Below are 27,657 nucleotides of genomic sequence, written 5' to 3'. Positions count from 1 at the left end.
TTCCATCTTCTTCCTCATTCCTCACTTCCAGCTTCTTCTTTATCTTTCTACTTCTTCATCTTCCTCGTTTTTGTAATCACACGCCTAAGAATGTCTTCATCATCCATTGCTAACTCTTCTATATTTGATTTTCTAGAAATTAAATGCATATATAGTTTTGGCTTATCACATCATTTGATCCCTTATTTAATTTCTTGTTTTCATTTTGGTCCCACAATTAATAAAAATGGCGTTTTAGTCCCTCACATTTTCCTCCGTTTACCAAATAAATCCTTGACCGTCAAGTTTAACCTCAAATGTCTATGGTAAACCCACCATAAGAGTGGTCCACCATAGACTTCATTAATTTTTTAAATTTTAACCATTTGATCTTTTAAAAAAAAAGCTACCATTAGATTATGAAGGACTATTTTATCTTACAATGATCCAACAACAACAACCATTGGATTAAAAAAAGACTACTGTTGGATTAAAAAACCAAAAAAAAAAAAAAAACTCCTTCTTCTTCTCAGGCGTCCTTCTTCTCTCTTAAAACCACCACCGCCGCTGACCCATTCTCGGCGTCGTTATGTCCACCAAGTGCACTGATCGGAAAAAGTAAGACCATTTTCCTTATCATCTCGACTAGGGCTTGTTATACCCTAATTTTGGACCTAAAAATACAAACTCAATTTTTCTTTTCTTGTATTTCAAGTCATTTGATATGTCTCTGATCAATTACATCCTTATTTGCATTTTATTTCAATGTTATTTGCAAAATTCACATAGAAGGGTATTTTAGTCATTTCCTATGATAAAATTTCTTTCAGTCTTTTAAAAATTTGCTTGAGTCCTTTCAATTGGTTTATATAAGTCCTTATTTCAATTCCATGTCAAAACCCATTTCAAAAATTGCATTTGAAGTCATTTTGAGTCAGTTTTGCCCCTAGGGGCATTTTAGTCTTTTCATGTGTTAAAACCCTGGTTAAATTCTAAAAATTGTCTCTGAGTCTTTTCATTTGGTTTAAATAAATTCTTGCTTTGATTTCTTGTTAAAAATCCATTTCAAAATTGCATCTGAGTCGTTTTTAGTCGTTTTAGCCCCAGGGGCATTTTGGTCATTTCACACGAAATTTCGACAGAGAGAGGTTACTTTAAAGTACCTCATTTAAGTAATTGGTTCGTTTTAGTCCATTTTGTCATTTTTAATCGTTCCACTTTACGTTATTTTCCATTTTTTACCAATTTTAATTCATTTTTAATATTAAGTTCTCAAATTTCTTTTTTTTGCATTCAAGTCCTTTTTCTTTTTGTTTCGAATTTCATTTTTTTTAAGTCCTTCTTTTTTTTAATTGCAGAAGAGTCCTAATTTTTTGTCCAGTCCCTTTTTTGTTCGTTTTTGTTTTTGCTGTTTGGTCCTCAAGTTTCAGTTTTTGCAGATTAGTCCAAAGGGAGTTGGTTACAGTCCAGGCCACGTGTCATCTCACTATTGGGTCCCAAGCACAGGTGTCAGCCTATAAAAGGCCTAATCATCACAGATCCATTCATTCAGTGCCAACTCAACAAACACCTCTTCCATTCTCTCTCCAGAATCAAACGAATCAAAAAATCCAGAAAACTCAAGAACAGTTTGAAGATTCAACGAATCTTCAAACCCTAACCGTCTCAAATTCCCCAATTCCAGATCAAAATCCTACAAATTCACGCTAATTCTCAATCAATTCCGTAAGACACAAGATCAATTCACGTTCAATTTCACAGAATTCAACAAAATCCAACGAATTCGAAACAAGTTCTCAGAGGTTCTTCTCAAGAACCTTCATCATCGAACTCATCCCTGCAATTCAAGCATGAATTCGCCACTGGAGTGACGAATCATACGATCACAGAGACAAAGAGAGTGAGAAGAAGAAGAATCAGAAGTTTTCTCAAGGATTTTCGTTCGAATCTCCATTAAAATCAAGGTATATTCAAAGAACCTTCTCGCCTTGCACTTTAAATCATCATCGAAGGCTCAAAATTGAAAATAAACGATGAATCAAAGTGAAAACTTCGAAAAGATTCAAAGAAAGTTCGAAACGAAACCCTAAGTTGAAATATCATGGAGATTCACCGTTTACTTTTCAAATACGAGTTCAATTTCATAATCAGTGAAGAAGATAGAGTAGATTAGGGTTTCGTTTCATGAGATTCGAAAAAGTTTTGGAAACATAAAACCGAACGATTCAATCCTAGATCTACTCTGATCTAAGCTCTTTTTCAAGAAAACAATTTCGAAATCATAAAGAGGAGAGAAAGAGCTGTAAGAATATGTGTTTGGTTTTTAGATCGGAGTAGGTTGAAGCTCCGACGCGGCGGCGCCACCATGGGCCACCACGTCGGAGAAGGAAGGTCTCGTCGGAGAAGAGAGAGTCATTTGCAGACTCTCTCTCTCTAGTTTTCGTTTTAGTGAGAGAAAGGGAATGGGGAAATGAGCAATGGACCGGTTCAAGGCCTTATATAGGCCACTGAACCGGTTCAACCCATGGTTCCACCCTAACCCGCCTCCTAAGCCCAATTCCATGCCTGTTTGACTGATCTGCTATGCACACCCCCCCTTTCTTGTGGATTCTTGATATTTTATGCTGTTTACACCCCCTGCTTGGTTAATTTTCGTACAAAAATGCTCTAAAAATTTGCAAGATCTTCCTTGTTAATTCTAATTGTTTCTTTAATATTAGTGCATGATTAATTTGGACCCTAAAAAATGTGGAAAAAATATTTGTTTGTTGTTAATTCATTTCTTTCCAATTCTTGATAAAATCTTGTTAAAAACTTGTGAAAATTTTGGTAAGTCCTTATTGTGATTGTATTGATGATTTAGTTTTGCCTTATGTGAATTTCATATGCTAAAAAATGGATAGAGAAATGCATGAATAATTGTTTGTGATTTGTGTTGTTTTGGTGCAATTTTGAGGAATTTTTGGTGCATGGTTTGTTTCCAATTCTTTTACTTATGATAGTGGTTAGTTGTTGAGTATTTTAGAGGCCTTGTTTAGTGTCTAAATTGAAGCATGTGGTGCTGTTTTTGAATGTATGATCATTGGTTGCTTAATTAGCAAGTTACTTGTTATGTTAATGTGTGACTTAGTGCAAAATTGGCTTAGTAGTATACTATGATTCCTTGGCACATAATCTCCTTGTAACACACTCACATTGGGGCTGAATCTAGAAAATCCTTGAAAAGTGTCAAAATGTGAGAATTATAAGCCTTGCATTTGCTTTGGAATTTTGGTATTTTATTAAGTGCATTTTTGCCACTTTTTGTTGTTTTTTTTTCTACCATGTTGATATGCTTTATTTCCTTGCCAATTTTTTCTCTATTATTCAATGCCTATTATTACTAACCATTTCATTTCATGTTTCATTCATTCATAAGCATTCCATACTTCATCTCCTCCTTCATTTTATTTCTTGCACTTTAAGATTCACGCAAAAATTAGAATGTAATACTTAGGAATGTTTGTACTTTACTTTTAGGCAATTTTAAATTTCTTGCAAGACCATAGAATGTAAACTAGGGCATGATGTAATAAGGACAATGGACTCTAATGATGTACACCGACACAAGCACCGACACATGCACACACATCACTTTAGGTATATGGTTAGAATATGCATGTTTAGATGTATGTTTAGGATTGTATGTTTAGATGAATGCTTAGGATTTACACTTAGAAAAACCTCTTTTCCAAAGAATATGAACAACATCACTCAAATATTTTTCTTAATAAACCTTGGGATCAAAATCCCATTGATTTTCCTTTCATTTTCTTAATCAAAATCTTAAAGAATTTTAATCATACTTTGACTTTCTCTTGCAAATAAAATTCAAACCTCACAATTTCACAATCTTATGCCCTTGATGCCTCTCTCTCTCATTCTTCAAATTCCAATTTTTCAAACTTAAAATCAACCAACAAAAACAAAAACATTTTTTGGAAGAGAACTACGGTGGATTTGATCCCTTAAACGGGTACGTAGGCAAGGAACAAAATTCCTTCAATTCAAATAAAATAAAAATTCAAACACATTCTTCTCCCTCCAATTCTTCACTTAGGATACTTTTAGGCTTAATAAACACTTTTCAAATAGCATTTAAAAATAAAGCGCGCGCGTAGAAAGTAAAGACGGTTCCTATAGGATACTATAGTCGTTATGGGTGCCTAACACCTTCCCGTAGCGAAAACAACTCCCGAACCTCGATTCTCAAGGGTTTTGCTTACTTTTTCCCTTCCCAAGAAAAAATAAGATATCACCGGTTAAAAAGGTTCAAACGTAATCAATGTTTGACACCCGAAAAACCAAGATAAAACAGCTGGCGACTCCGCTGGGGGGATTCGAGAGTTACGCCTAGTCTTTATTTCCACGCTTGCGCTTCGTTTGCTTTTTTAAACGAGTTGACGTCCCTGTTTCACAATAGATGTTTAACGATAGTGACTAAAATGACTAACAGAGTGTAGAGAGGAGGATTAAACATTGTTTTCGTTTGAGTTGGGGACTAGTGTGGCAACATCTTACACTTTTAAAATGACTAAAATGGTGGTTTGCTCTTTTATTAAGTAAGTCAATATCTTCTAATATGCAATGCTTATATTGTTATACAATTTCTTAAACTATATGTGCAAGTACTTGTGGGATGCAATAAATGGATTTTGACCCAGTCTCTTGATGAAATGTTTGGTAGTTAGGACTAAAAAAAATATTACTATTAAACGTATTAGGTGGTTAAGACAAAATCTTAACTATTTAACGCATTAGTACTCTCAAATCATGCAAGAATTTTCCAGTAAACACAGCTGCAACAACTCCTTTGTCTTAAGCAATTGAAGAAAGTGCAATACGGGGAAGAAGGAAAGCATAAGCTCCATTGGTGTCGTTCCCAATTTCATGTCGACAACAAAGAAATTACGTGTGTAGACGCAGACGTAGAGTGAGTGAGAAAGGAACCATCCATGTGCTATGCAATGCATATAACCAAGTCAGCTACCATAAGCAGCAAGGTCTTCAACACATACACATAGCAGCAAAATATTCCCTCGGCTAACTAAGCTTAGGAACAGTTAATTACAAAGACCTGATCTTGAAGTTTAAATAAATAATTATTCACAAGGATCCCTCTTCACACAAGTCCAAGTCTGAATGATTGTTAACTTAACAATGGCCGGACATCGAACAGTTGCTTGCTACACTTACCATTTTAAGTTCTGCAAAGAGAAGAATCACAAGACTAATAATATGGCCTGGTCTTGCTGTTAAAATAATGAAAAGGATACTGAACAAGTGGATGTACAACATTATTCATATGACAGTGTCTCTAACATATGATATGCTTAGTTTGAAGTCCTTTATTAGCATGATATGAGATTAAAACCTTGATAATAATAATGCAAGGCGCCTCCTATAGAGTAGCTACATGATTAACGGTGCAAGGCCTCATGCTTGCTTCGTCTTTTCACTCAATGGACTCACATATTAGCTTCTATGTTAATTATAACGCTATAGTATGTCTAGAATGCATTGCCCGAAAAAATGTAATCAAATTCATAGGAATGTGCACTTCTACATGATGATCAAGATCTTCTATATAATGAAAATTTGAAATGTATCAAGCCTATGTATTAGATGCAGCAGTCATGCATCATTAGATTTCATCGCCAACTAATTGAATTTCTTTCAAGTGATCATTCCATAAATTTCATGTGAAGTAAAGCTCATGAATTGCTTATATGTTGTGCTCATCATTGACCCGTGCGATCTAGTCCTAGCAAACATGCTTACCCTAATTTCCAAACCCTAAACCTACTTTTTTGGCTCCAATCTATTAAGACTGTTAGATCACTAGACCATCGACCCGTGCTGACGCACGGGTCATATCAATAGTAATAATTGACAATGAAATAAAATATTAATATAAAAGTGCAATGGCATAGTTCATTTTATAATGAAACATCTACTCTGCGAATATAACATAATATTGAAATAGCATGAGTCGTCTACAGTTGTGAGTCGTTAAGTAGATGTCACCCGTGCTGCCGCACAGGTCATATACAGTGTAAAAGTAGTAGACAAAAGCAAGATTATATCGTACAGTCCCAATTTAATATTCACAAAAATATCTCTTTGGCAACTCAAGGCCTATCTTGATTCTTGACCTGTTCTGCCTCCACTGGAATTGCAGATACCTAACATAAACACAAAGTTGTTCAGATCATGTAAATCATACACTTACTTAACAAAATATTAACAAAAATAAGTCAACGAAAGTTAATGTATTCGCTTCAAAATGTGTACCAAATACATCAACTTTTATTACTCAGAGAGATGTCCAGATACATCAAATATTATAAGATATATATCAACGCTTGCCGAGTAAACTCTTGAAATGCATGCAGAGAACAAACATAAACCTTATAATCTTATAAGATATATTCTAGTGTTTTTAAATCACTGTTGGTTATTTCTGTCCATACTAACACAACTTGCGGGCTGTTACACATTTTTTTCATGCAATCCTGCAATTAAAAAAACCATACATATTATAAGAAATACTCTAAATTAAGCATAAGGTGTCTAAAGAATAGATCAAAAGAGCACAACCACAAATAGCTTTCTAAACAGAAATTTTTAGTTCTCAGACAAATTGCAATGCTATAATCACCAATGTTCTTCAAAAAAAATCTAGCAGTAGAATAGAAAGAAAACTCATACATGCTTTGAGATCATAAGTCCCAACCATGCAGCTAGATTTGAAGTCAAATAAACTATAAAATGAATAACAGCAAATAAATACTTTAAGAATATGAATGCTTTGAAAACAAAATAAGAAAGAAATAATGTTTGGACTGTTAACAAAAGTGTGCGAAGGATGCCATGAATAAAATTCAAATAAGAAAGCCAACAATATGTACTAATGAGCTATCAAAGGTACTATTTCGTGCATAAGGATGTCAAATCCAACCAAGTTTGTAGGATCTTCATTCTTTAAATAGTGATTAATCTCTTCGTTCAAAGTATACATAATCCATGCTACATGTCATTAATGGAATTAAAGCAGTACACCAAATGATTTAAGGTTTTACTTAGTTTCACATTTTTTTGTGATCTATGTTAAGATTATTGATACCATGAAAAATAACGGCACTAATAATATATACGAACCAACAGTAGCAAAAGGTACAAATTCAACTTACTGTAAAGCGAGAAAAGCTACAAATTCAACTTACGGTAAAGTGGGAGTTCTCAATTGAAAGAACCATTTAAAAACGAATGACTTAACAAATGAATTCAACTTCCAAATTCAATGTAGCTAGGGACTTTCATTAGGCACAATTTTGTATTATAAACCTAAAGAACTAACATAATGAACCATTTAAACAAATGAATCACTTAACATATAACACCTAGGTATACATTCAAGGTTCATACATAGTCCTAGTTTGCATAATTAGAAGATATTTGCCAAAAAATAGAAAGTATCCATGAATTTGATAGAGTAAACGATTCTAGTTTTGTTAGATTTCTTTACAACTACCAAAGGATTTCCACACAAAAAAAAAAGAAGCAAAAGTTGCACTTCTGCTATGTTTTTTTTGTTTCCTTTACAATAGTTCAAATTCCTAAATGGCAAAAGTCTTAATAGTATTGAACTTGATTGAATCAAAATTAGAAAACCAAAAAAAAAAAAAAATAGAAAATTAAATATCATTTTTGCAATACCATAATACTACTCTATTGATTAGTAACTAATTGAATACAAATTTAGGCAAAAAAAGTGTTTTATTGTTTCTATTAAGAGATTGCCGAAAAAATTACCGTGTCGGTGGTGATATCAAAGAGACTGGATCTACGACGACGGCGATTGAGATTACTTCGGCGGAGAAAGTACTTCTGAGCATGACTTCGGCGAAAAACAATAGTACTTCGGCGAAAAAATTACCGTGTCGGTAGGCACCGGATATACGCGGCTAACCTCAAGACAATCACCAAAAGTATTAGTTCCCTATCAGCACACACACCCTCTACCAATCCGAGCTGCCTACCTGAAAGACCAGCCGCACAGCAAAGGGAAAAACGGAAAAACAACAGCGAATAAACACAGGAAAACACCAACAAAGAGCTTCCTGAAAAAACAGAACGGTTGTTGTCACAAAAAAGGGAAAACAGCCCAGTAAAACACCGATCCCAACCCAAAACTCCACAGTTATCTTAGCAAGCAATCCTTTGGATTTCAACTCCACTCATAAAATAAACATGAAGGAATCCTGACTCTATGTAAACACCATATCTACGACATCGCCTTAATCTCCTCCACCATCTCGACATGCCCTTTGTTATTAAAAATTAATAATGATTATTACATTCAGAATGATTATTAAAGTTAATTCTAAAAGAAAGTAAGAACTCACATGTCACTAACTTTCAGCCATAATAGTATGCATAGTTATCAAGTCATTATAGTTTAAGAAATTATCAAGCTGTAATGGCCTTTTGTCATTATTCAGTATGAATAAAAGTAACATGGTATCACATGTAAAGATAAGTATCATAAAACAATCATGCTTAACCACCCTATATGCAACCATGCTCAATGCATCAATGCATCCAAAAACAAAAACAGGAAAATGAACCAACTTACCTAGCCTGAGCATAATTAAAAGGACAAATAAAACAAAATCAAGAATTTTACTACCTCAGACAAATACAACATTTCCCTTTTTCTTCTAAAACAAAATCACTAACGCAAAACATACTCACAACAAAATGAGAAGCAACTCTCAAAAGTTTTAGAGTACTAACAAATTACAGGGAGGTTCAAGCAATCATACATAAAGAATAAGGTCCCTCGATAAACTAAATTTGTTATGACTTATAGAAAGAATTCTAAATTCTACGGAAATTCATCCATTATGTTAAAAATAAGACCAAGAAGAGAAAAAATTACATAAAAAAGATTAACTTTGAACATGTAGTGCTGCATCATTATAGAGAAAAGATTAGAACACTTAAACATAAATTGCCACAATCGAACTATTTTTCGATGCACGGCAAGTAAATCACCTAATTAATTTATAACTAACTTATTGATATTAACATAATTAGCATTCTGTAACATAGCTTACTATCAAAATCTAAAATTAAATAGCCAATTGGTCTATTTTGTTGAAATTAATTACCTGAAAACCCATACTGGAATGTGATATTGTACAATCCGTTTGAGAATTGGAAGCATATTAATGTTAGGATATGTATCACTGTAATTTAAAACACTGCAATAAAGAAAGAGTGCAGATCAGACACCAGATCACTAATGAAATGAAGGAAAAAAAAAGGACATATTATCAAAATTCAAAGTTTTTTCACATAGATCATGAAAGTACTTCATTATTTTAGAGAAAACTCAAAGCACTTCAATGGCACAAAGAAAAGGTGTTGCATGAGAGTCATGTGGAGAAAAAAAATAAAGATAGTAAAAGAAAGAGAGAATGGGAGAAAAAAAATAAAGATAGTAAAAGAAAGAGAGAATGTGAAAAACTACCTTCATAGTTCATCCCACCTCTGCTGTAAACTATTTAGAATTATGGTAAGCAAGTAACCTTAAGCAAGTAAACTATTTGCAATTGCTGCTGCATAAAATAGGTTATCACCAATCTGACCATGGGTAAGGAAAAAATATTGATAGCCTTCACATGTACTAAGGAACAACAAACCTAAATATAATCACCAGGAACTAAAAGAATACAACAACAACAACAACAACAACCAAGCCTTATCCCACTAAGTGGGGAGGAACTAAAAGAATAAAATGAAACAAAATTATACTCAAAAATCAATTTCCCATTAAAATTAATTTTTTTTTATCGAAACATTAGACTCTAACTAAATTAGTTTTCTCTGGGTATACACATAAAATTAAAAGAAAAGAAATGGAAGTAGGAAATAACATGTGGGTATCGTGCGGACATGAAATTATAATTTTAAAACAAAATCAAAGATAGGATTTAAATGCAACAACTATTGACGAAAATAAACAGGAAAGAAGGGAAAACTTACCAAATTGTTAGGAACCGAAAAAGAAGAAGCAGGAGCAGAAGAGTTTCAAGAACATCAAGTCTCCCAGTCACAAAACATAAGCAAGTGTGAAATAGAATATAAAAGGAATCATCAATAGAAGGGAATAAAAAACCAAAATCAGATTATAAATAAACACTTAAATGATAAACGTTTAATTAAGTTGTTCATCTAACCATAGACCAATTTGAGTAACAGCCACAAATAAAGAATTAGTGCATAAATCACTCTCAAAATACAAAAACAAAATGATATAGGATCAAACATTTCATCAAACAGGTAATAGGGGAAAACAGAATTGAACCAACAATTTTTATATTTCATTTATGAATTTGGGGATGATAACATGCAACCTATTTCCGTGGTAAAATACTATAACCTAAAAACATAACAGCTATGAAATTTGATAGAAGAAATTAATATGCAAGTGTATGGAGGAATTCATATGTAGGAAGCGAAAAAAAAACCAAAATCATCAATGGAATCATAAATCGAAATCAATGCAACGAAAACACTAATATCTGTCCAAAAAAAAAATTCTAATCAAAATTTACAAACTTAAACAAAATCAAAAACAGAGAAAAAAAATCACAATTGGGCTTTAGATTAAGAACAAAATCGATCTTACTTAGATTAAGAACATCATGAACAATCTTTTTCTTTATATTGTCATATTGATGTAAGAACCGGCGACAAAGCAACGACAGCCGACGTCAGAAAAGGGTTGACGGTTGATAAATGAATCGGCCGTCGAGTTCAGCGACTTGGAGGCACGGATCGGCCGTCGTTGAAAAAGGGAGAAGCATATAAATTTGTAGATGATGATGACGGAGGAGAAAAGCAAGAAATAAAGGTGTGAAAATAGGAGATTAGGTGTGAGGAGATTAGGGTTGGCGGTGGTGATGATAATAAGAGGAAGAAGAAGAAACGCGTTTTTGTTTTGGGAAGGAGAAAACGCGTGTGTTGTGGTGTTTTGTTATCAGCTTCTGTTATGAGCAACAAAATAGTAATATGGTTTTAATTGTTTATCGGTTTAATTGTTATTATGTTTATTGGTTAGGGTAAAACAGGAATTTTAGTCATTAGGGTTTAGGAAAAATTAGGGCTTCAAAATTGGCATGGGTTAACTTTTATATATAGATATATAGATAGATTGTAATTATAGGGGAGGTTAGCACATCAGCCGTTGATCAAATCTCACTCCTGGAAAATTGATACACGCGCATAGGGAAACAAATCAGCTGCTCATAACAAAACACAACACACGCGTTTTCTCTTTCCGAAAACAAGCACGCGTTTCTTCTTCTTCCTCTTATCATCTGTTACTGCCATTCTTTCTTCTCCAATTTCTATCACCTTCTTCCACTTTGATTCGAAAATCATCAACGACATGTCCCTTCTGATTCCTCCCCACAACTCCAACCCCATATCCACACAATCGAAGAAGGAGACAGAAGAGATTTACAATGGTTAGTTTTTTTTAATCGACTCTCTATTTCTCAAACCCAAATTCCGTCGGTCGTTCATCTCTCTCCACCGCTCTCATCTGCTTCATTTTTCGATTTGCATTATCGCCGCGAGCGCACGCTACACGGTATAGCTCGAATTTAATTTTTTGATTTTGTCTATAGGATTTTTGAGGAGATAGTCATGATTCGTCGATAGTTTAGAAAAAATTTGATTTTGAGCTTATTTTGTATACCCATTCATCTTAATTTGTATGTTTTGGGGTTGCTGGTTTTAATTTTGTGTCAGTGTTCTTTGTAGTGCTTCTCTGTGTTCTAAGTTACATAGTAGAAGATTGAATTGTGAACATCATGGTGAGTTATGTTTAATTGTTGGTGATGTAATAATCTTTATTCATTTGATTCTATGCTTATTTGGTACTTTACATTCTAACTGTTTGATAAAAGGATCACTAGAACTTAGTTGTGACAAGTCTCATTCTTATTTATTCAATTAAGACATGGAAGAGATAATAAGTCTTTGTTCTTATTTATATTTAATCCTTTTTTTTTAATGAAGCTACTGCAACACAACAAGTTGATTAAGAAGCAAATTAGGGGCATTTGATTGCTAGGGCTTTTTTCAAAAATTGTATGGGTGCAGGAGATTCATTCAAGTCTGTGTTGACGCTGTTTCAATATTTGACCACAAATCCAACCCGACACCGATACGTTATCTCTTTGGTAAAATGGTAGGAATCAATTTTTTTTTTACTATTTATACCTTTTTAAGTTTTTGAAAAAATCAATATATCATGAAAATTTGATTGTTCAGAATTTAAATATGACAATTAGTTTTCAAAGGTTGCTGGAATTTGATTTGGTTATTTTAAAATATTAGCTTAATTTGATTGACATATCATATATTATGAAAATTTGATTGAAATTTTAATTGTTGCTTTGTTTCATTGTTCTTGAGAATGTAATTTTTCCATTTCACATTGGTTGTTGATTTGCAGCTTTTATTGGAATCCATTTACACTATACGATACAACAAAGATTTCATTGTGACTTCAACTTTCATATTGATGTTCTAAAATATACAATAATGAATAGGTTTGTGGTTACATCTCTATTGTTCTATTTTATATTCCCATTTTAAAATTTTCCTTTACTTTACACTGTTCTATTCATCTTTCATATGTAAGCCTCTTGGTGGTTAGTAGAGAAATATTGGCTCACATGAGAGTCACTTCACTTTAGATATACAGTTAAATTAAGAGCTTATATGTGACTTATTTCTATATTTGAAAAGAAAATATGGTCAAATTGTTCTAATTTTAAATTGAAGTTATAGACTTTTTTATAAGCTATCACAAAGAGTTAATCGAAAATTGGCTAAAATAGTTTCTAGATGTGTCATAAAGTGTTTTTAAAAACTCTTAAAAATCATGTAGTGATTACATGGCATAGTTATTCATGAGTCAATCTAAATGCAGGCAACCAAAGTTAGAGTGTGAGAGGTATAGGTAAGAAAGAAATATAAAAGGAAAGAGCAACAAGAGATTTGGTGAGTGAGTGATAGAAAAAGAATAAATGGATCATAATTTTTCTGGTATTTACACAAATATAAACAAACCCCTCATGAAATGATTTCAGCTAATCATTATGAATGTTCACGTACTGGTACTTTTTCCTTTGGATTCCACCTCTCTTTAATATTAATTTCATGTGGTCCAATTTTGTTTTGGGTTTCATTGCTACGTCCTGCACTTGGAAATGGTTGTAACTATCTGAAAAAGTGTAGATAGAGATTGAATATGGAGTTTTTATGGGCTCAACTTATTTCAGCTAAAAAAATCTATTCAACTGCACATGTGCCCCCATTTCATACCTTTGTTGATTATATCTAGGATTTAAAATGTAAGTGGATTACATGGCAACTTTACATTTCATATCATTTATTGTGAACTGTGATATTTCATAGCCACTTCATAAAAAATTCATAACTATTCTAACTACAGAACAGAGTAAATTGTCTGCAACTCCTAAGACAACCTTAAAAAAAAGTCATATATGCAGTTCAGTACATAGAAATGCAAAATCTATGACAAAAACACACTCCTCATTAACTTTAAAGTAATAGCAGGTTCCAAATGAAATAGGAACCATATACAGGTTCCAAATTGCAGTGTATATGGATAGAAGCTTTCAAAAGCTTACAAGTTATTTTCCTGCATTTTGATTTTGTGCGATTGATGTACTCCATTTCATAATTTTACCATTCAATTTTTCATATTCATAATATGTTTAATTGCAGTGTATCCGATTACAAGTTGCTCTTTAAAGTAACAACAGTGTAGCCGATTCATGATATGTTTTAATATGTTTCATATTTCATATTCAATTTTTCATATTTATAATTTGGAAAGCTTACAAGTTATTTTCCTGCATAATTTTGCAGGTTGCTCTTTATGGGGATAGTTGTATTAGTAGCTATGGTTGTTATTTTATCGTTGGTCCTTGGACCAGTTTGACTATATGGGAAGGAGATGAGTTTAGTTTTGAGGAATTTCGAGCGGCGACTGTGTTTTTGTTTTCGAATGCTGATGCATTTAGCGCTTTTCTGTTCCAGTTGTATGTCTCCTTGCATTTTTTGGGTGTTGGCTACCTTTCATGTTGGTTTTCCATCTGTTTGTGCGGCTGCAGTTGTGTTTTTACAGAGTTATCAATTCAGGTTTGCTTCTTCAGTCTTTGTTGAAGTTGTTTTGTAGTCCTGCTTCTATTTTGTTTGGCTCTGGTTTTTTAGTAGACAGTCTAGACTTCAAGTGTCGGCAGAATTTGGTTTTTGGTAATTTTCATGCTGGCATGTTGTCGTTTATGCGGGTCTGTAACTTTCCGCCAATTCTGTGAAGGTACAATACACTTTTACAATCATTATTTTTGTTTCTAAATTTTTTTTATGATTAGTGTTCTATACCTCACAAATATTTACATATTATTATAGGTGGTCGAAATACATATATAGTGGGAATGGAAGAGAGTTAATTAATATAGGCAAATGGGGAAAATTTGAGGAATGAAAACTAATAGATTGTAGAATGAAAATTATGTTCCACTGTTTGATTGACATTCAGTTCATTCTTTTGTCAAGTAGTTTTCTTTTATGTTCTGAGAAAAATTCCATTATTTTATCTGTTTTTCTTTGCTTTTATTTATCATTAACACTTCTCTAGCATTTTTGTCATGCAGAAAATGTCTCAACTCTACTTAAAATGGCAGGAGACGAAACAACTTGACAACTATAAAGAACAAGGAGTAGAACTTTCTACTATAACTAATTAGTTTGATAGCCTGCAAATTGTTATCCTTATGTAATTCCGGATGTTTAATATCTGTGTTTGCAGGCCATTCCGATTATAGAGTTGAGGATGCATGTTGTTCATGGTGGTTAAATTTAATGTGCTCTGTTCGGTTGTATGAAGGTGTTATACCCTAATTTTGGACCTAAAAATACTTGTTCAAAATTTTCTTTCATCTTTGATATGTCTATTACTTTTGAAGAATTGCCAATTCGTTATTGTTTACACTGACATTTCACTCTGCTTTACCTCTCAATTTAGTTTTACATATCTTTTCAACTGTGTGTTTATCCATGTTTTCTTGCATTTCAAGTCATTCAAAATATTTTTTTTTTTACATTCCAAGTCATTTGAAATTATCTCTGATCAAATTGCATCTTTCTCTGCATCTTATTTCAATATTACTTGCAAAATTCACGAAAAAATGGCATTTTAGTCATTTCCTATGTTAAAATTTTCTTTCAATCTTTGAAAAATTGTTTGAGTCTTTTCAATTGGTTTGAATAAGTCTTTATTTCAATTCTATGTCAAAATCCATTTCAAAAATTACATTTGAAGATATTTTGAGTCAGTTTAGCCCCTAGGGGGCATTTTAGTCCTTTCATGTGTTAAAACTCTGCTTAATTTCTAAAAATTGTCTCTGGGTCTTTTCAATATGCTTGTATAAACTTTTGCTTAGATTCCTTGATAAAATCCATATTAAAATTGCATCTGAGTCATTTTGAGTCGTTTTGGTCCCAGGGGCATTTTGGTCATTTCACACGAAATTTTGACAGAGAGAGGTTACTTTGAAGTACCTCATTTAAGTAATTGGTTCATTTTAGTCCATTTTGTGTTTTTTATTGGTTCCACTTTACGTTATTTTCCATTTACCAATTTTAAATTCAATTTTATTTTAATTTTTAATTTTAGTCCTTAAAATTTCTAAAATTGCATTTCAGTCCTTCAAACTTTTCAAAATTTGCACTTTAGTTCCTTTTATTGCATTTTATTCCTTATTTTAATTTTTAGTCCTTTAAGTCAAACTTTTATTTTTTTTTTAGGTCAATTGCAGATTAATCCTTTTAATTTCGTATTTTGCATAATGGTCCTTTTAGTTTTAGAAATTGCAGATTGGTCCCTAAGTCCAGAATTCAGTCCAAAAGTTTGTTACAAGTCCAAATCCACGTGGCAGCAAGGTATTGGTCCAACTATCACATGTGTCAGCCTATAAAAGGCCAAGTCATCACAGAGATCCATTCAACACACGCCAACTCACAAACAGATTCCATTTTTTCACTTCTCAGAAAAATGGATCAAAGCCACAAACTCACATGAACATCAAGAACATTCATCAAGAACTCAAACCCTAACCGCATCAATTTCCACCAAAATTCCACAAATTATGACAGAATCCTTCATTTCGCACAAAATTCAACACCACAGAACCATCACAATCATCAAAATTGATTCAATTTCACAAGAAAACAAGAAATTCACAAAATCACGTATAAACCCTAATTTTCCAGGATCAACAATTCAAGACAAATTCGTGAAATTCATCACGGTTCTCAGCAATCCATTGCTGGATTCTCATCACTGAACCGTTGCTTCGCAATTCCAGTGCGAATTCATCACCTACGGTGACGAATTCAAACACGATCACGAAGGCTTGATCGTACGAAGAGAAGAAGAGGGAACGAAGCAAGATTTTGAACCAGCGAGAAAAGAGAAGAAGATTCACCGATTTATTTTCGGTTTCAGAAGTTCCAAACAACTTACCAGAGGAATCTAAAACCATAACAAAGCTTTCTGAAGAGTTATCCGTTTAAATCTCCGAATTAAAGCCAGGTGAACACACGAACTTTTCTCATTTTTATTCCAAATCATCATCGAAAGCTCGTAATCAAAAATTAACGGTGAAACTGAATAGATCAACAAGCTTTAAGACTCGTTCTTTCGAAAAAGTTTGAAAAAGATTGCAAAAGTTCAAAGTCGAAACCCTAACATGTAGATCTAGGATGATTCACCGTTTGTTTCGTAAAATCAAGTTCGAATTCATAATCAGCATGAAAAATAGAATAGATTAGGGTTTGGATTCATTTGATTCGAGTGTGAAGCTCGCCGGAATCTGGAATTCACGGCGGAGTTGATGAAGATTCCGATGAATCTTCATCTTCTCCGGCCGTTTCGTTCCAGAAACCGGCAGGGAAGACGACGGAGAAGAAGAGAGAAGGAGGAGCCTCTCTCTCTAAGTTTAAACCTAGAGAGAGAGTGAGAAGTAAGGAATGAGGTGAACCGGCCTCACTCTCCTTTTATAAACGTTTTGAACCGGCCGGTTCACCCAAACCCTGCTGGTTCACTTGGTTCAGTCCACTCTTTAAATCTCTGCCGTTAGATCTAGGGTTAGCGCCCCTGGATCAATCCTACGCTCCAGGATCTTCCCTGTGATCCAAGATCCATGGGCGTATGGGTTTGGGCCTGGTGTTTACACTGAATTTCGTTTTCCCTCCTTTTTTTGCTATTTTAACACTATTTGTTGATGTTTACACCCCTGTCTTGCTTAAAATTCTTGTAAAAAAATTCCTAAAAAATTCCTATGTGTTCTTAATCATTTTCTTGACATTTTTGTGATGTTGTTGTGTGTTAAATCTTGATTAAAAAATATGTGGTATTTTCTAGTTGATTGTTTATTATGTTTTGTTAAAATTTGTGAAGTTTTATATGTTCTTGTGTCCAAAAACTCTTTAAAAATTCTAAAAAAATGTTCATACACATTTCTTGATAGTTTTGTGGTATTTTTGTGATGATTTTTGCATATTAAAACTTGGAGATAATAATGTGATGATTTTCTTGCTATTTTGTGATGTATTGCATTAAAAAATCTTGTGAAAATTTGCTTGATTCTAGTTCCAATTTCTTGATAAATGTTTGTGACCTACACCATATGATTTTGTGAAATTTTAGCTACTGTTTGTGTGTGTTTCTTGCTGCAAGTGAACATGTGTAATTAGTTCCTTGTTTTACAAGTCATGTAAATGTGTGTATGTGAAAATAAAGTGCTAAGTGTACCTAAAAATATGTCATGATCCTTAACTTGAATATGCCCTATAATTCTCACACTCATAATACAATGAAGTCTTTGAAAAATTGCTTATGATAGGAGAATTATAGGTCATGTACTTATTGAGATGTTATGGTGAATTTTTTACTACATTTTAACACTTTATTCTTGTCATTTTTTTTACTATTCTTTGTTTAGTATTTCCTTGCCTATCTTTCTATCATTTTATGCTTATTTTCACTAACCACTCTACTTCATGTTTCATACATCATGAGCATTTCATTCTCCATCTCACATTCTCATCCTTTTATTTCTTACACTTTAAAATTCATGCAAAAATTAGAATGTAACACCTAGGAGCTCTTGTATTTTACTTTATGCCTTTAAAATTCTTGCAAAACCATAGAATGTAAACTAGGGCATGATGTAAAGGACAATGGACTCTAATGATGTACACCGACACAAGCACCGACACATGCACACACATCACATAGATATTTTTAGATGTATGTTTAGGTTATGCATGTTTAGATGTATGTTTAGGATTGCATGTTTAGATGAATGCTTAGGATTTACACTTAGAAAAATCAATTTTCCAAAAAACTTGAACAACATCACTTGAAAACCTTTTCCAAAAAAATATAGGAGTCAAAACTCCTTTGCATTTTCTCTTTATTTTCTTAATCAAATTTCAATGAAAATTAATCATACTTTGACTTTCTTTTGCAAAATAACTAATTTAACCTCACAATTTCACAATCTTATGCCCTTGAGGCCTCTCTCTCTCTCATTCTTCAAAATTCCATTTTCAAACTTAAAATCAACCAACAAAAACAAAAACATTTTTTGGAAGAGAACTACGGTGGATTTGATCCCTTAAAAGGGTACGTAGGCAAGGAAACAATATTCCTTCAATTCAAATAAAATAAAAATTCAAACACTTTCTTCTCCCTCCAATTCTTGACTTAGTAAACTCTTAGGTGTAAATATCATTTTTCAAATAGCATTTAAAAATAAAGCGCGCGCGTAGAAAGTAAAGACGGTTCCTATAGGATACTATAGTCGTTATGGGTGCCTAACACCTTCCCGTAGCGAAAACAACTCTCGGACCTCAATTCTCAAGGGTTTTGCTTATTTTTTCCCTTCCCAAGAAAAAATGAGATATCAAAGGTTAAAAAGGTTCAAACGTAATCAATGTTTGACACCCGAAAACCAAGATAAAACAGAAGGCTGCATGAAAAATCAGTATATGTTATGACTAAATACACCGTTGTAAAGATCCTGAAGAATGTTTCAATATAATGTAACATATATTTTGCTGGGCTGCGAATTGGATGAAGCAACTGTTTAAGTCTTTGCTGATGACTTATTTTGTACTGTGATGTAATGGTTATGCTACTTTATTTGTGTTTTGTTGATTTGTTGAAAATGTATGTATTGTCACGATCTGAACCATGATAATGCCCATTTATGCTGTGGTCATTCTCTTAATGCCCACTACATGCAGCAAAGATTTCATTTTGATATCATCAAATTTAATTCACTATTACAATTGGCACTAATAGGTATGATTGTGTATAATATTTTTCAAACGCTTTTCACCACATGGTCAACGTATTACTTTAGTGAAACAGCAAAACACACTACGTTACGTTTGTATATCACGAGACCACACATAAGTTTGTAACAAGAGACATATTCTCTGTGAAAAGTTCATACTACAATATATTTCAAGTAATGTCCGGACGGGTGGACGATCTAGTTAACATTAAAAGTAACACTTTTTCAAATTTCAAAAAGTAAAATACACTATTTCCAAAAAAATATTTTTTTTTATAACTCCTTAACTAGTGCCCATTTCTCATAAGAAAAATTTAATTTGAATGTTTCCCAATTAGTGATCCAAAGTTATATAGCAACCACCCACAATCAACCACAAGATAATGGTAAGAGATGCGATGAAACTCATGTGTGATATCAAAATTGCATAGGAACAAAGATAATCCATAACTCTTCCAAATGATACCCGACGATCAACAAAACCATTTAAATATAAGCTACTTTTTGTAGGGATTCAAACCATTGTTGTTAATTTTGTTCTAGTAACCTCTGTAAAGCATAGGAACAACAACCCTTTGGTGTTTTTACTGCTATGTTGTGTTGTTTTCATCATGTTGGACCTCACTCGCACAATTGAAATGTGACTGTTCCTGTGCTCAAATTCTAATAATAATATTTTAAATCTCTGATCATCTTTGAAAGCTTCAATTCTGAAGCTTAATCTTTACCCAAGCGGCCGTGTTAGCCACAAAGATATAAATTAAAGTACAAAAACATGTTCAAAATCACTTGCTAGTAAGATTCATCAAATGTAGGAGACATGACATTCTTGTTAATCAAAGTAGTAGATCTGTATATTGAGTCCCTCGGGATTTTCTTAAATGTGTGGGTCATCCAAGTATACCAGTCAGCTTCTGAGTCTGACGTCCTTCATAGAATCCGTTGAGGTAACTTCTCAGCTTCTGTGAAACATCCTTCTTCTAAGAACGTTGACTTCTGGTTGACCTTTCTTTAGATATTCTGTCATAGTCTTCTAAGAGCATCCACATTGGTGAGGTCTTCATTTAAGACCTGGTACCTAATAGGTACCCCCAATGTGGAATTTTTTTTGGGACCCAGGGTCTCACTTAAGACCCCAATGCTTAAGTGAACCCCACATTACTTTTGCTTTAAAATAATCAATGTCATTGTACTATTGTTTTTCAATTGCAATTTACCTTGGTTTTTTAATGTTATTGGTGGGACCCATATAGACTTTTTGTTAGAGGGTCTCCATTGGAGTGGTTGAGTACCTATTAGGTACTATTATTAAAAAATTATAAAAAAAAAAAGTAATGTGTCTCTGTGGGACCCATTTAAGACCTCAAAATTAAGGGTCTCCATTGTGGATGGTCTAAGTTTCTCATGTTCCTTCTGATGTTCTTCGTATGTTCATTCTTCATGATAGACTCATTCTTAGATTCTACACACTTAAACATAAGTTAGTATTCTAATTGTTCTTCAATATTTTATTATCATCAAAACCCTAGAGGACTTGTATGAACCATTCTTGTTCTAACAAAACATAGCCTAAGTAGTTAAAACAAAGTAACTTTCATATAAAAAATTGTATATCTCAATGACAAATACTTGTATTTTCAAAACACAAAACTCTTTGTAGTTTTTGTAAGGGTCTGTTTGGTTCGAGAGTTTTGTAGAGGATGAAATATTTTTAATTTGACGTGCTTGGTTCGAGAGTATGTTATATTATTCTTTTGAACAACTTTTATTATCAGTATGTTATATTATTCTTGTAACAAATTTTGTTATTGTTATTATTATTATGTTAAATTATCTTTGTAACAACTTTTAAAATTGTAAGAACAAGCATTATCGTATATTTAATTAAGTTTAAGGGTAAAACAGTAAGTTAATTTTAAAATCTCTCTCATTCCCCTTGTGAATCAAACACATTTTGAATTAAAATATCTTCTCTCCTCTCCTCTCTTTTGAACCAAACATATATTTAAAGTGCTTAAAGAGTGCCCCGGGGACACTCGTTAACATTTCCCTTAATTAAAATATATTTCCTCCCCTTCCTTCCTCTCAATTAAATTCCCTATCTTTCCCTCCCCTCCATTGAACCAAACGGACTCTAAACAAAACTCTTAAAAATAATTAAAAGCTAAGACTCGTGTGCCATGTATTCCACAAGATCAGTCAAAGCAGCCAAACCCAAAGAAAGTCATAATAATACAACTACAGATTTATTTATGATAAACAAACTGAATTAACTGAAGTACAAGTATTCCAAACCAATGCATTAATTAAATTACAGCGAACGAATACAGTTACATAATTGATACAACTTTTTTTAACGGATAGACAATGACAATATTAAAAACATATTATTGTGGCACATTCTGAAACCACAAGGACACAGCACAAACATTAATTGTAACTGACAATTAATATTATTGATGCAACCCAACGATTTATCATTTGCAGCAAAGTTTTTTGATCACACCCCTCACAATTAAGCGAAGTATGAGATAACCATGACCAATTAGGGCTATGACAGCCCAAACAATAAGAGCAATACCAAAAATATTCCCAGGAAGAGAATTCCAAATGGAGTTTGGTGTGACCATGTTTGCAGCAAACAAGTATGTAAGAGCAAGGAATGTGAGTGTGATAGACATGCCTCCTGATAAAAGCCATACTAGGCCAGGTTTGTTGAAAGGAATTCCACTAACAACAAAGAGAATAACACTAAGTGATGAAATGAAACAGATTGTATTGCATACCAAAAATGGTACATATTTGTCATGTTGTAAAGAAGCCAAGATAGCTTCTCCTACACATATTGTGCGATTTTCGGATTTTCCTCCTATCAATATTGTGCGATTTAAACATTTGGTAATTTCGTCATTCTTAAAATCACCAAGACCAGCTTGCACAACACCACCGGGTGGAGTCATGCCGAGTGTAAATGTAACGGTTGCTATTATGGAAAGTGTTAAATTTATGCTAGTTTTCATATCTTTTAGCCATTTTTGAATATCTTTGCAATCAAACCACTTATCCACACGCTCGAAGAACTTTGTAAATCTAGATTTCGAAGGATTTTCTTGAGGAAGGCTCATTTTGTTGATTTGGTTGTTGATGATAAAATGCTAGCTACAATTTTGATGGTGGAAGCTTAATTATTTCCATATATATATAGAGAGAAACAAGTTTGGTTGGTAGATTAGTAAGAGTTCGTGGAAATTGCGTTCATAGATTTTGGCATTACAGGACAAATTGACACTTATTAGGCCTTTCACTTTTTACTGTATGCACGTGGTTTTTATTTGTATATCATAGATTTTGGCATTACATGACAAATTGATACTTATTGGTCTTCAACTTGTATATATCTCTCTATATTTTTTTTTCTTTTCAGGATCTCTCTATATATATAATCTTGGCATTTTTATTTATTATAGAAATATGATAATATGATGAAAAATTATAATTATAAATTTAGTTTTTTTTCCCCTCAATAAATTTAGTTTTTTTACTCCAAAATAAATTTAGTAATATTCTTTAAAAATATATAGTAATATAAACTTGATTTTGTGTTTTTTTAATGTCGCTTAACAATGATTAATCTTTTTTGAGAAATGTGTAGGGCATATAATATAATGGTCAGATCATGCAAGTGTACCAAATCGTTTACCAAGTAATAAAGTGATAAGTAGAGTATCAGAACCAATCCGAACCAACCAAAACCCATAATTTCAAAAAACAAATAAAAGTCATATCAGAAAATGGATAAACTAGATCAGATGGACGGGCATAAGCGTGGCGTGTAACCCCTAAATGGGTGACGAATAATAGTTAACCCAGTTGTGAGAAACACCACACCTAAAAACACCACAATGAATCCAGATGGTTGATTGGTGGTTCACTTCAGCAAATGCAGGTACCGTGAAGCTTACCTCTTAGCTCATAATTTTTTATAATAAAAGAAAGACCTTCGGCACATAAAATATAAAGGTAAGGAGAAAGAGGGCAGCCTTGGTGGAGACCGCGTTGAGGTGTAATTGGCCAAATTCTATCATTGTTGAACAAGACATGGTATTCCACTGAAGTGATGCACATCATCATCCAAGAGACCCACTTGAAATTAAACCCCATCAGAACAAGAATGACTTTCAAATAAGACCAATTGACGTTGTCGAAGGCTTTTGAGATGTCAAGTTTCAAAGCAACTTCCCCAACTTTACTATTATGTTTGCATCACATATGATGTAGAGTTTCAAACGATATGAGTGCATTATCCATCATGGATCTAGAGTGGACGTCTGAACGAAGGTTGCCTGTTCCGAAGAGATCCATTTACTTATCAGACGCTGGAGACGATTTGCAAGAACCTTGGAAATAATTTTGTAAAGGACATTACATACGAAAATAGGGCGGAGGTCCTTCCTAGATTTAAGGTTATCTCCCTTTGGTGCAAGAACAATATTCGTAGAGTTTAGCTAGGGATGAAGCGCGTTGGAGGCGGGCCAGGAAGAGGCCTAGGAAAATATCATTCTAGAAGCGGTGGTAGAAGGCAAGGTTGAGATCGTCTAGACCAGGTTATTTATCTGAATGTGTACTGTTTGTTGTATATTAATTATTTTTGTTGTATATGTTTTCTCTATTATAATATTTCAGTATATTTAGTTACTTTAAAATTTGATAAATAAATCACCAAACTTTGTAGTTTCCATACAAATCTCTTAGTTTTGACTTCTTTAACAAGTGTCATTAGAGCATGTGTTAGCATGATCTTTTTTTAACTATTATAATATTTCAGTATATTTAGTTTTTTTTCTTTCTATTATCTACTATATTAATTTTTTTGTTTTATATGTTTTCTCTAATATAATATTTTAGTATATTTAGCTACTTTATTTACGATCCTTGTGAGCTTAGCTGATCAATTGGTAAGGACAATGCATAATATATGCAAGGTTCGTGGTTCGAACCTCGGACACCACAAAAAAAAAAGGCTAATTTATTTACAGCTATATTTAGCTACTCTATAATTTTGAAAAACAAGTCATCATAAAACTTTATAATTTTCGATACAGATCTATTACTTTTGACTTCTTTAACAAGTTTTATTAGGACATTTGGTATGGTAGCATGACCTTTTATTTAACTATTTGCTTCTTTTACAATTTTATTTAATTAATTCAAAAACAATGGGACTATAATCTAGAGCAGCCATAGAAGTCCACATTTTAATTAGAGCCTCCATATTAGAACAGCCATATTTTAAATTATCTTCTATCATTATCAAAAGAGTAAATAGGCAAAAACTCCCCTGAAATTGTTAAACGTTAGTCAATTACTCTCCTCCGTTTGTTTTGGTTGTTAACCCTATGACGTGGCAGTTAACTGCACATATGGCATTTCCATGTGGACTAAAAATTGCCACGTCACAGGGGTAATTGACTTTTTATTTATTTTTTTCTTTTTTTATCAATCAACAAATCAGAATCATCCACCTTTAATTTCTTCCACCAATTGTGATATTCCAATGACACGCAAGTCTCATCTTGTAGGAACATAAAAGCTAAAATTTCCAATGTCACTTGGATTCAGAACAGTGAACTCACTAGAAGGAACATCTTGATCAATTCCAAACTGCATTCCTACCCTATGTGGCATATACTTCTCAACACAATCCAAATCAACAAGCTCATCGACCCAAAAACACACTTCAATTCTTTTGCTAAATGATAATTTGAACCATCAGCATATTGTTCATTTTCTTTATAATGTACACAACACCAATTTTTTAAATCAAGGAGGGTATTTAAAGGTGGATGATTCAAATCAAGGGGGGTAATGTGACACAAAGTCCCTATTTTGAGGGGGTATTTGCTACATAAATTTTAAATTTGAGGGGGTATTTGCCTATTTTTATAATCACACAGATTTTAGAAAAAAAAATAGCAAAAAAAAAAAAGACAAAAAAAAAACAAAAAAAAAAAAGAAGTCAATTACCCCCCTTGACGTGGCATAATGTTCAGTCCACATGGAGGTGCCATGTGTACATTTAACTGCCATGTCATAGAGGTTAACAGCCAAAACAGACGGAGGGGGGTAATTGACTAATGTTTGACAATTTCAGAGGGGGTTTTGAAGTTTCTTAAAAATCATGGAGGTTTTTGACGAAAGTTACAATTTCAGGGGGGGGTTATTTGCCTATTTACTCTTATCAAAAGGAACCTTTTCCAAACAAGTTACTATAATCTAATTATCCTCTGTCCCACTATGGGATAGACAGACCTGCGTACTGCAAAATGATTGAATTACGATAGAAGAATGATTGGATTAGCAATTACTCCCTCCATCTCACAATTATTGTCTTTTTAGCATTTTTTTTCTTTTTCTCAAAATAATTGTCACTTTACAATATCAATGTAGCATTTATTATTTTTTCCACTATTATACCTTTATTTATTGAATTTCATCCAACTTAATTACTGCACTAACTACGATTAATAAATGTGTTTTAGTAAATGCCACTAATTTTATCATTGAAATCAACACAATTAATCTTTTCCTTAATAATCATGCACAAACCTTAAACGACTAATATTGTGAGACGAGTCGAGTACAATTAATAATTGTGTTGTGTCCTTGTGGTTTCACAATATTCGCTCCGTCTCTAAGTCGTTTAAAGTTTGTGTATAATTTTGAAGGAAATGATTAATTGTGTTGATTTCAATGGTAAAATTAATATTATTTATTACACTTATTAATTGTAGTTCGTGAATTAGTCAACTTGGATGAAATTCAATAAATAAAGGTATAATAATGAAAAAATAATAATAAATGTTGCATTTATATTCTAAAGTGACAATTATTTTGAGATAAAGAAAAAATGTTAATAAAACAATTATTTTGAGACGGAAGGAGTAGAACCCAAGCCACACATTATGTATTACCACATGCACTTTTAATACATTAAAAACAAATGAAAGGTTTAGATATACACTTTACTCCCTCCGATGAACATTTAATGGAAGAGGAACCTAGCCCTGCTCTTCCTCTATTTTATGTATTTATTTATTTTTTTTATTTTATGTGTTAACCCTTTAATCTTAAGGCAAAAGCCTAAGCTAGTAATCTTAAGTTCGATCAGAGAGGTAAATAAAGTTTGATATCATTTCATCTAAAAATTGAACACAAACTCTCCCAAACAATTCGTCTTTTAGTGAAATCTATTAACCACTTGAATTTAATTACTTGATTTTTTTTATGAATTTGTTAGTTTGGTTGATGAAAGGTAATAAATATTTTATTTTTTCTACCTTAGCTTAATTAAGATCCTCATTATGAAACTGATATTATCACGTCTGATTCCTAGTGAGAAGAAAAAGTATAATATCATATACTCCGGTCCTTATTATAAGAAAAAGTTGACTTTTTAAGTTCATTGTGTAAGTGATGTATCTGATCTATATTTATAACAAGATACATTAATTATTCTATGAACCAAAAAAGTCAATTGTTTCTTATAATAAGACCGGAGGGAGTAATTCCTAGTTGACAATAATAAATCGTATGATCTTATCATACATGAACAAGTTGACTATATCACTAGCCCCTCATGCATGAACTGATGAACAAGTTGATAATTAACAACAAAAAAATTGAAAGCAAGTTGAATGGAAGTGTATTTTTTATAGACAAGTCTTCAAGTTGTATTTGTCTGTACGTGATGTCTTCTCTACGTGACTTTAGCATTTTTTTATTATTATTATTATAGAAATATGATATGATGAGAAATTATAGTAATAAATTGAAAGTTTAAGGTATGTGTGTTTTTACGTATCTGACATGTTGAAGATGTTCAGGTAATGAATCCGACTGAAAATCAAAGAGTGAACCGATAGAGAAACATTCTTCTTGATTAGTGTATTGTTAATTTTTGAAGTGACGATGTGTAGTGTTTTTTAAAAAATCAACAATACTTTGTTATGTAGATTTATTGTTCTGCAGTTGGTTCATCATCTGCACATCATCCACTCAAAAAAATTGTGCTTTGATTCCTCTAAGTTTTTCAATTAACTTTCAAATTCTGATAATCTATTAGAAAAACCAACAATTTGAATTCACTAAATTGTTGATA

At 32.7% G+C, this 27,657-nt stretch overlaps 1 protein-coding gene and 2 long non-coding RNA genes across 11 annotated transcripts; 1 reads left to right on the top strand and 2 right to left on the bottom strand.

Moving 5' to 3' along the window:
• Positions 1–5,932: 5,932 nt before the first annotated feature.
• On the bottom strand, positions 5,933–11,225 carry LOC146897145 (uncharacterized). 3 transcript variants are annotated; one of them, XR_015023402.1, is made up of 7 exons: positions 10,718–11,225; positions 10,072–10,131; positions 9,557–9,641; positions 9,195–9,287; positions 7,834–8,141; positions 6,429–6,533; positions 5,933–6,203 (listed from the first exon to the last, which is right to left on the bottom strand). It is a non-coding gene; the product is annotated as an uncharacterized LOC146897145 (long non-coding RNA). The 3 variants fall into 3 exon arrangements; XR_015023400.1 differs by lacking the exon at positions 10,718–11,225 and having other exon boundaries at positions 10,072–10,711; XR_015023401.1 differs by lacking the exons at positions 9,557–9,641; positions 10,718–11,225 and having other exon boundaries at positions 10,072–10,711.
• Positions 11,226–11,351: 126 nt separating this feature from the next.
• On the top strand, positions 11,352–19,385 carry LOC146897144 (uncharacterized). 7 transcript variants are annotated; one of them, XR_015023399.1, is made up of 7 exons: positions 11,352–11,683; positions 11,857–11,909; positions 12,115–12,286; positions 13,999–14,449; positions 14,787–14,852; positions 14,942–15,019; positions 19,169–19,385. It is a non-coding gene; the product is annotated as an uncharacterized LOC146897144 (long non-coding RNA). The 7 variants fall into 7 exon arrangements; XR_015023395.1 differs by having other exon boundaries at positions 14,787–15,019; XR_015023398.1 differs by having other exon boundaries at positions 14,771–15,019.
• A 2,338-nt stretch (positions 19,386–21,723) lies between these two features.
• LOC146897143 (uncharacterized) lies at positions 21,724–22,677 on the bottom strand. Its single transcript, XM_085737541.1, has one exon. It carries the CDS (start codon positions 22,622–22,624, stop codon positions 21,977–21,979), a length of 648 nt encoding a protein of 215 aa, XP_085593667.1. The 5' UTR covers positions 22,625–22,677; the 3' UTR covers positions 21,724–21,976.
• Positions 22,678–27,657: the final 4,980 nt, after the last annotated feature.

The sequence above is a fragment of the Medicago sativa genome, chromosome 8 (genome assembly GCF_051527215.1).
Source record: "Medicago sativa cultivar Bolivia chromosome 8, Bolivia_mono, whole genome shotgun sequence".
In the NCBI taxonomy this organism is placed as follows: Eukaryota; Viridiplantae; Streptophyta; class Magnoliopsida; order Fabales; family Fabaceae; genus Medicago; species Medicago sativa.
The sequence above is the reverse complement of the archived record's forward strand: the minus strand, read 5'-3'. Positions and strand labels throughout refer to the sequence as shown.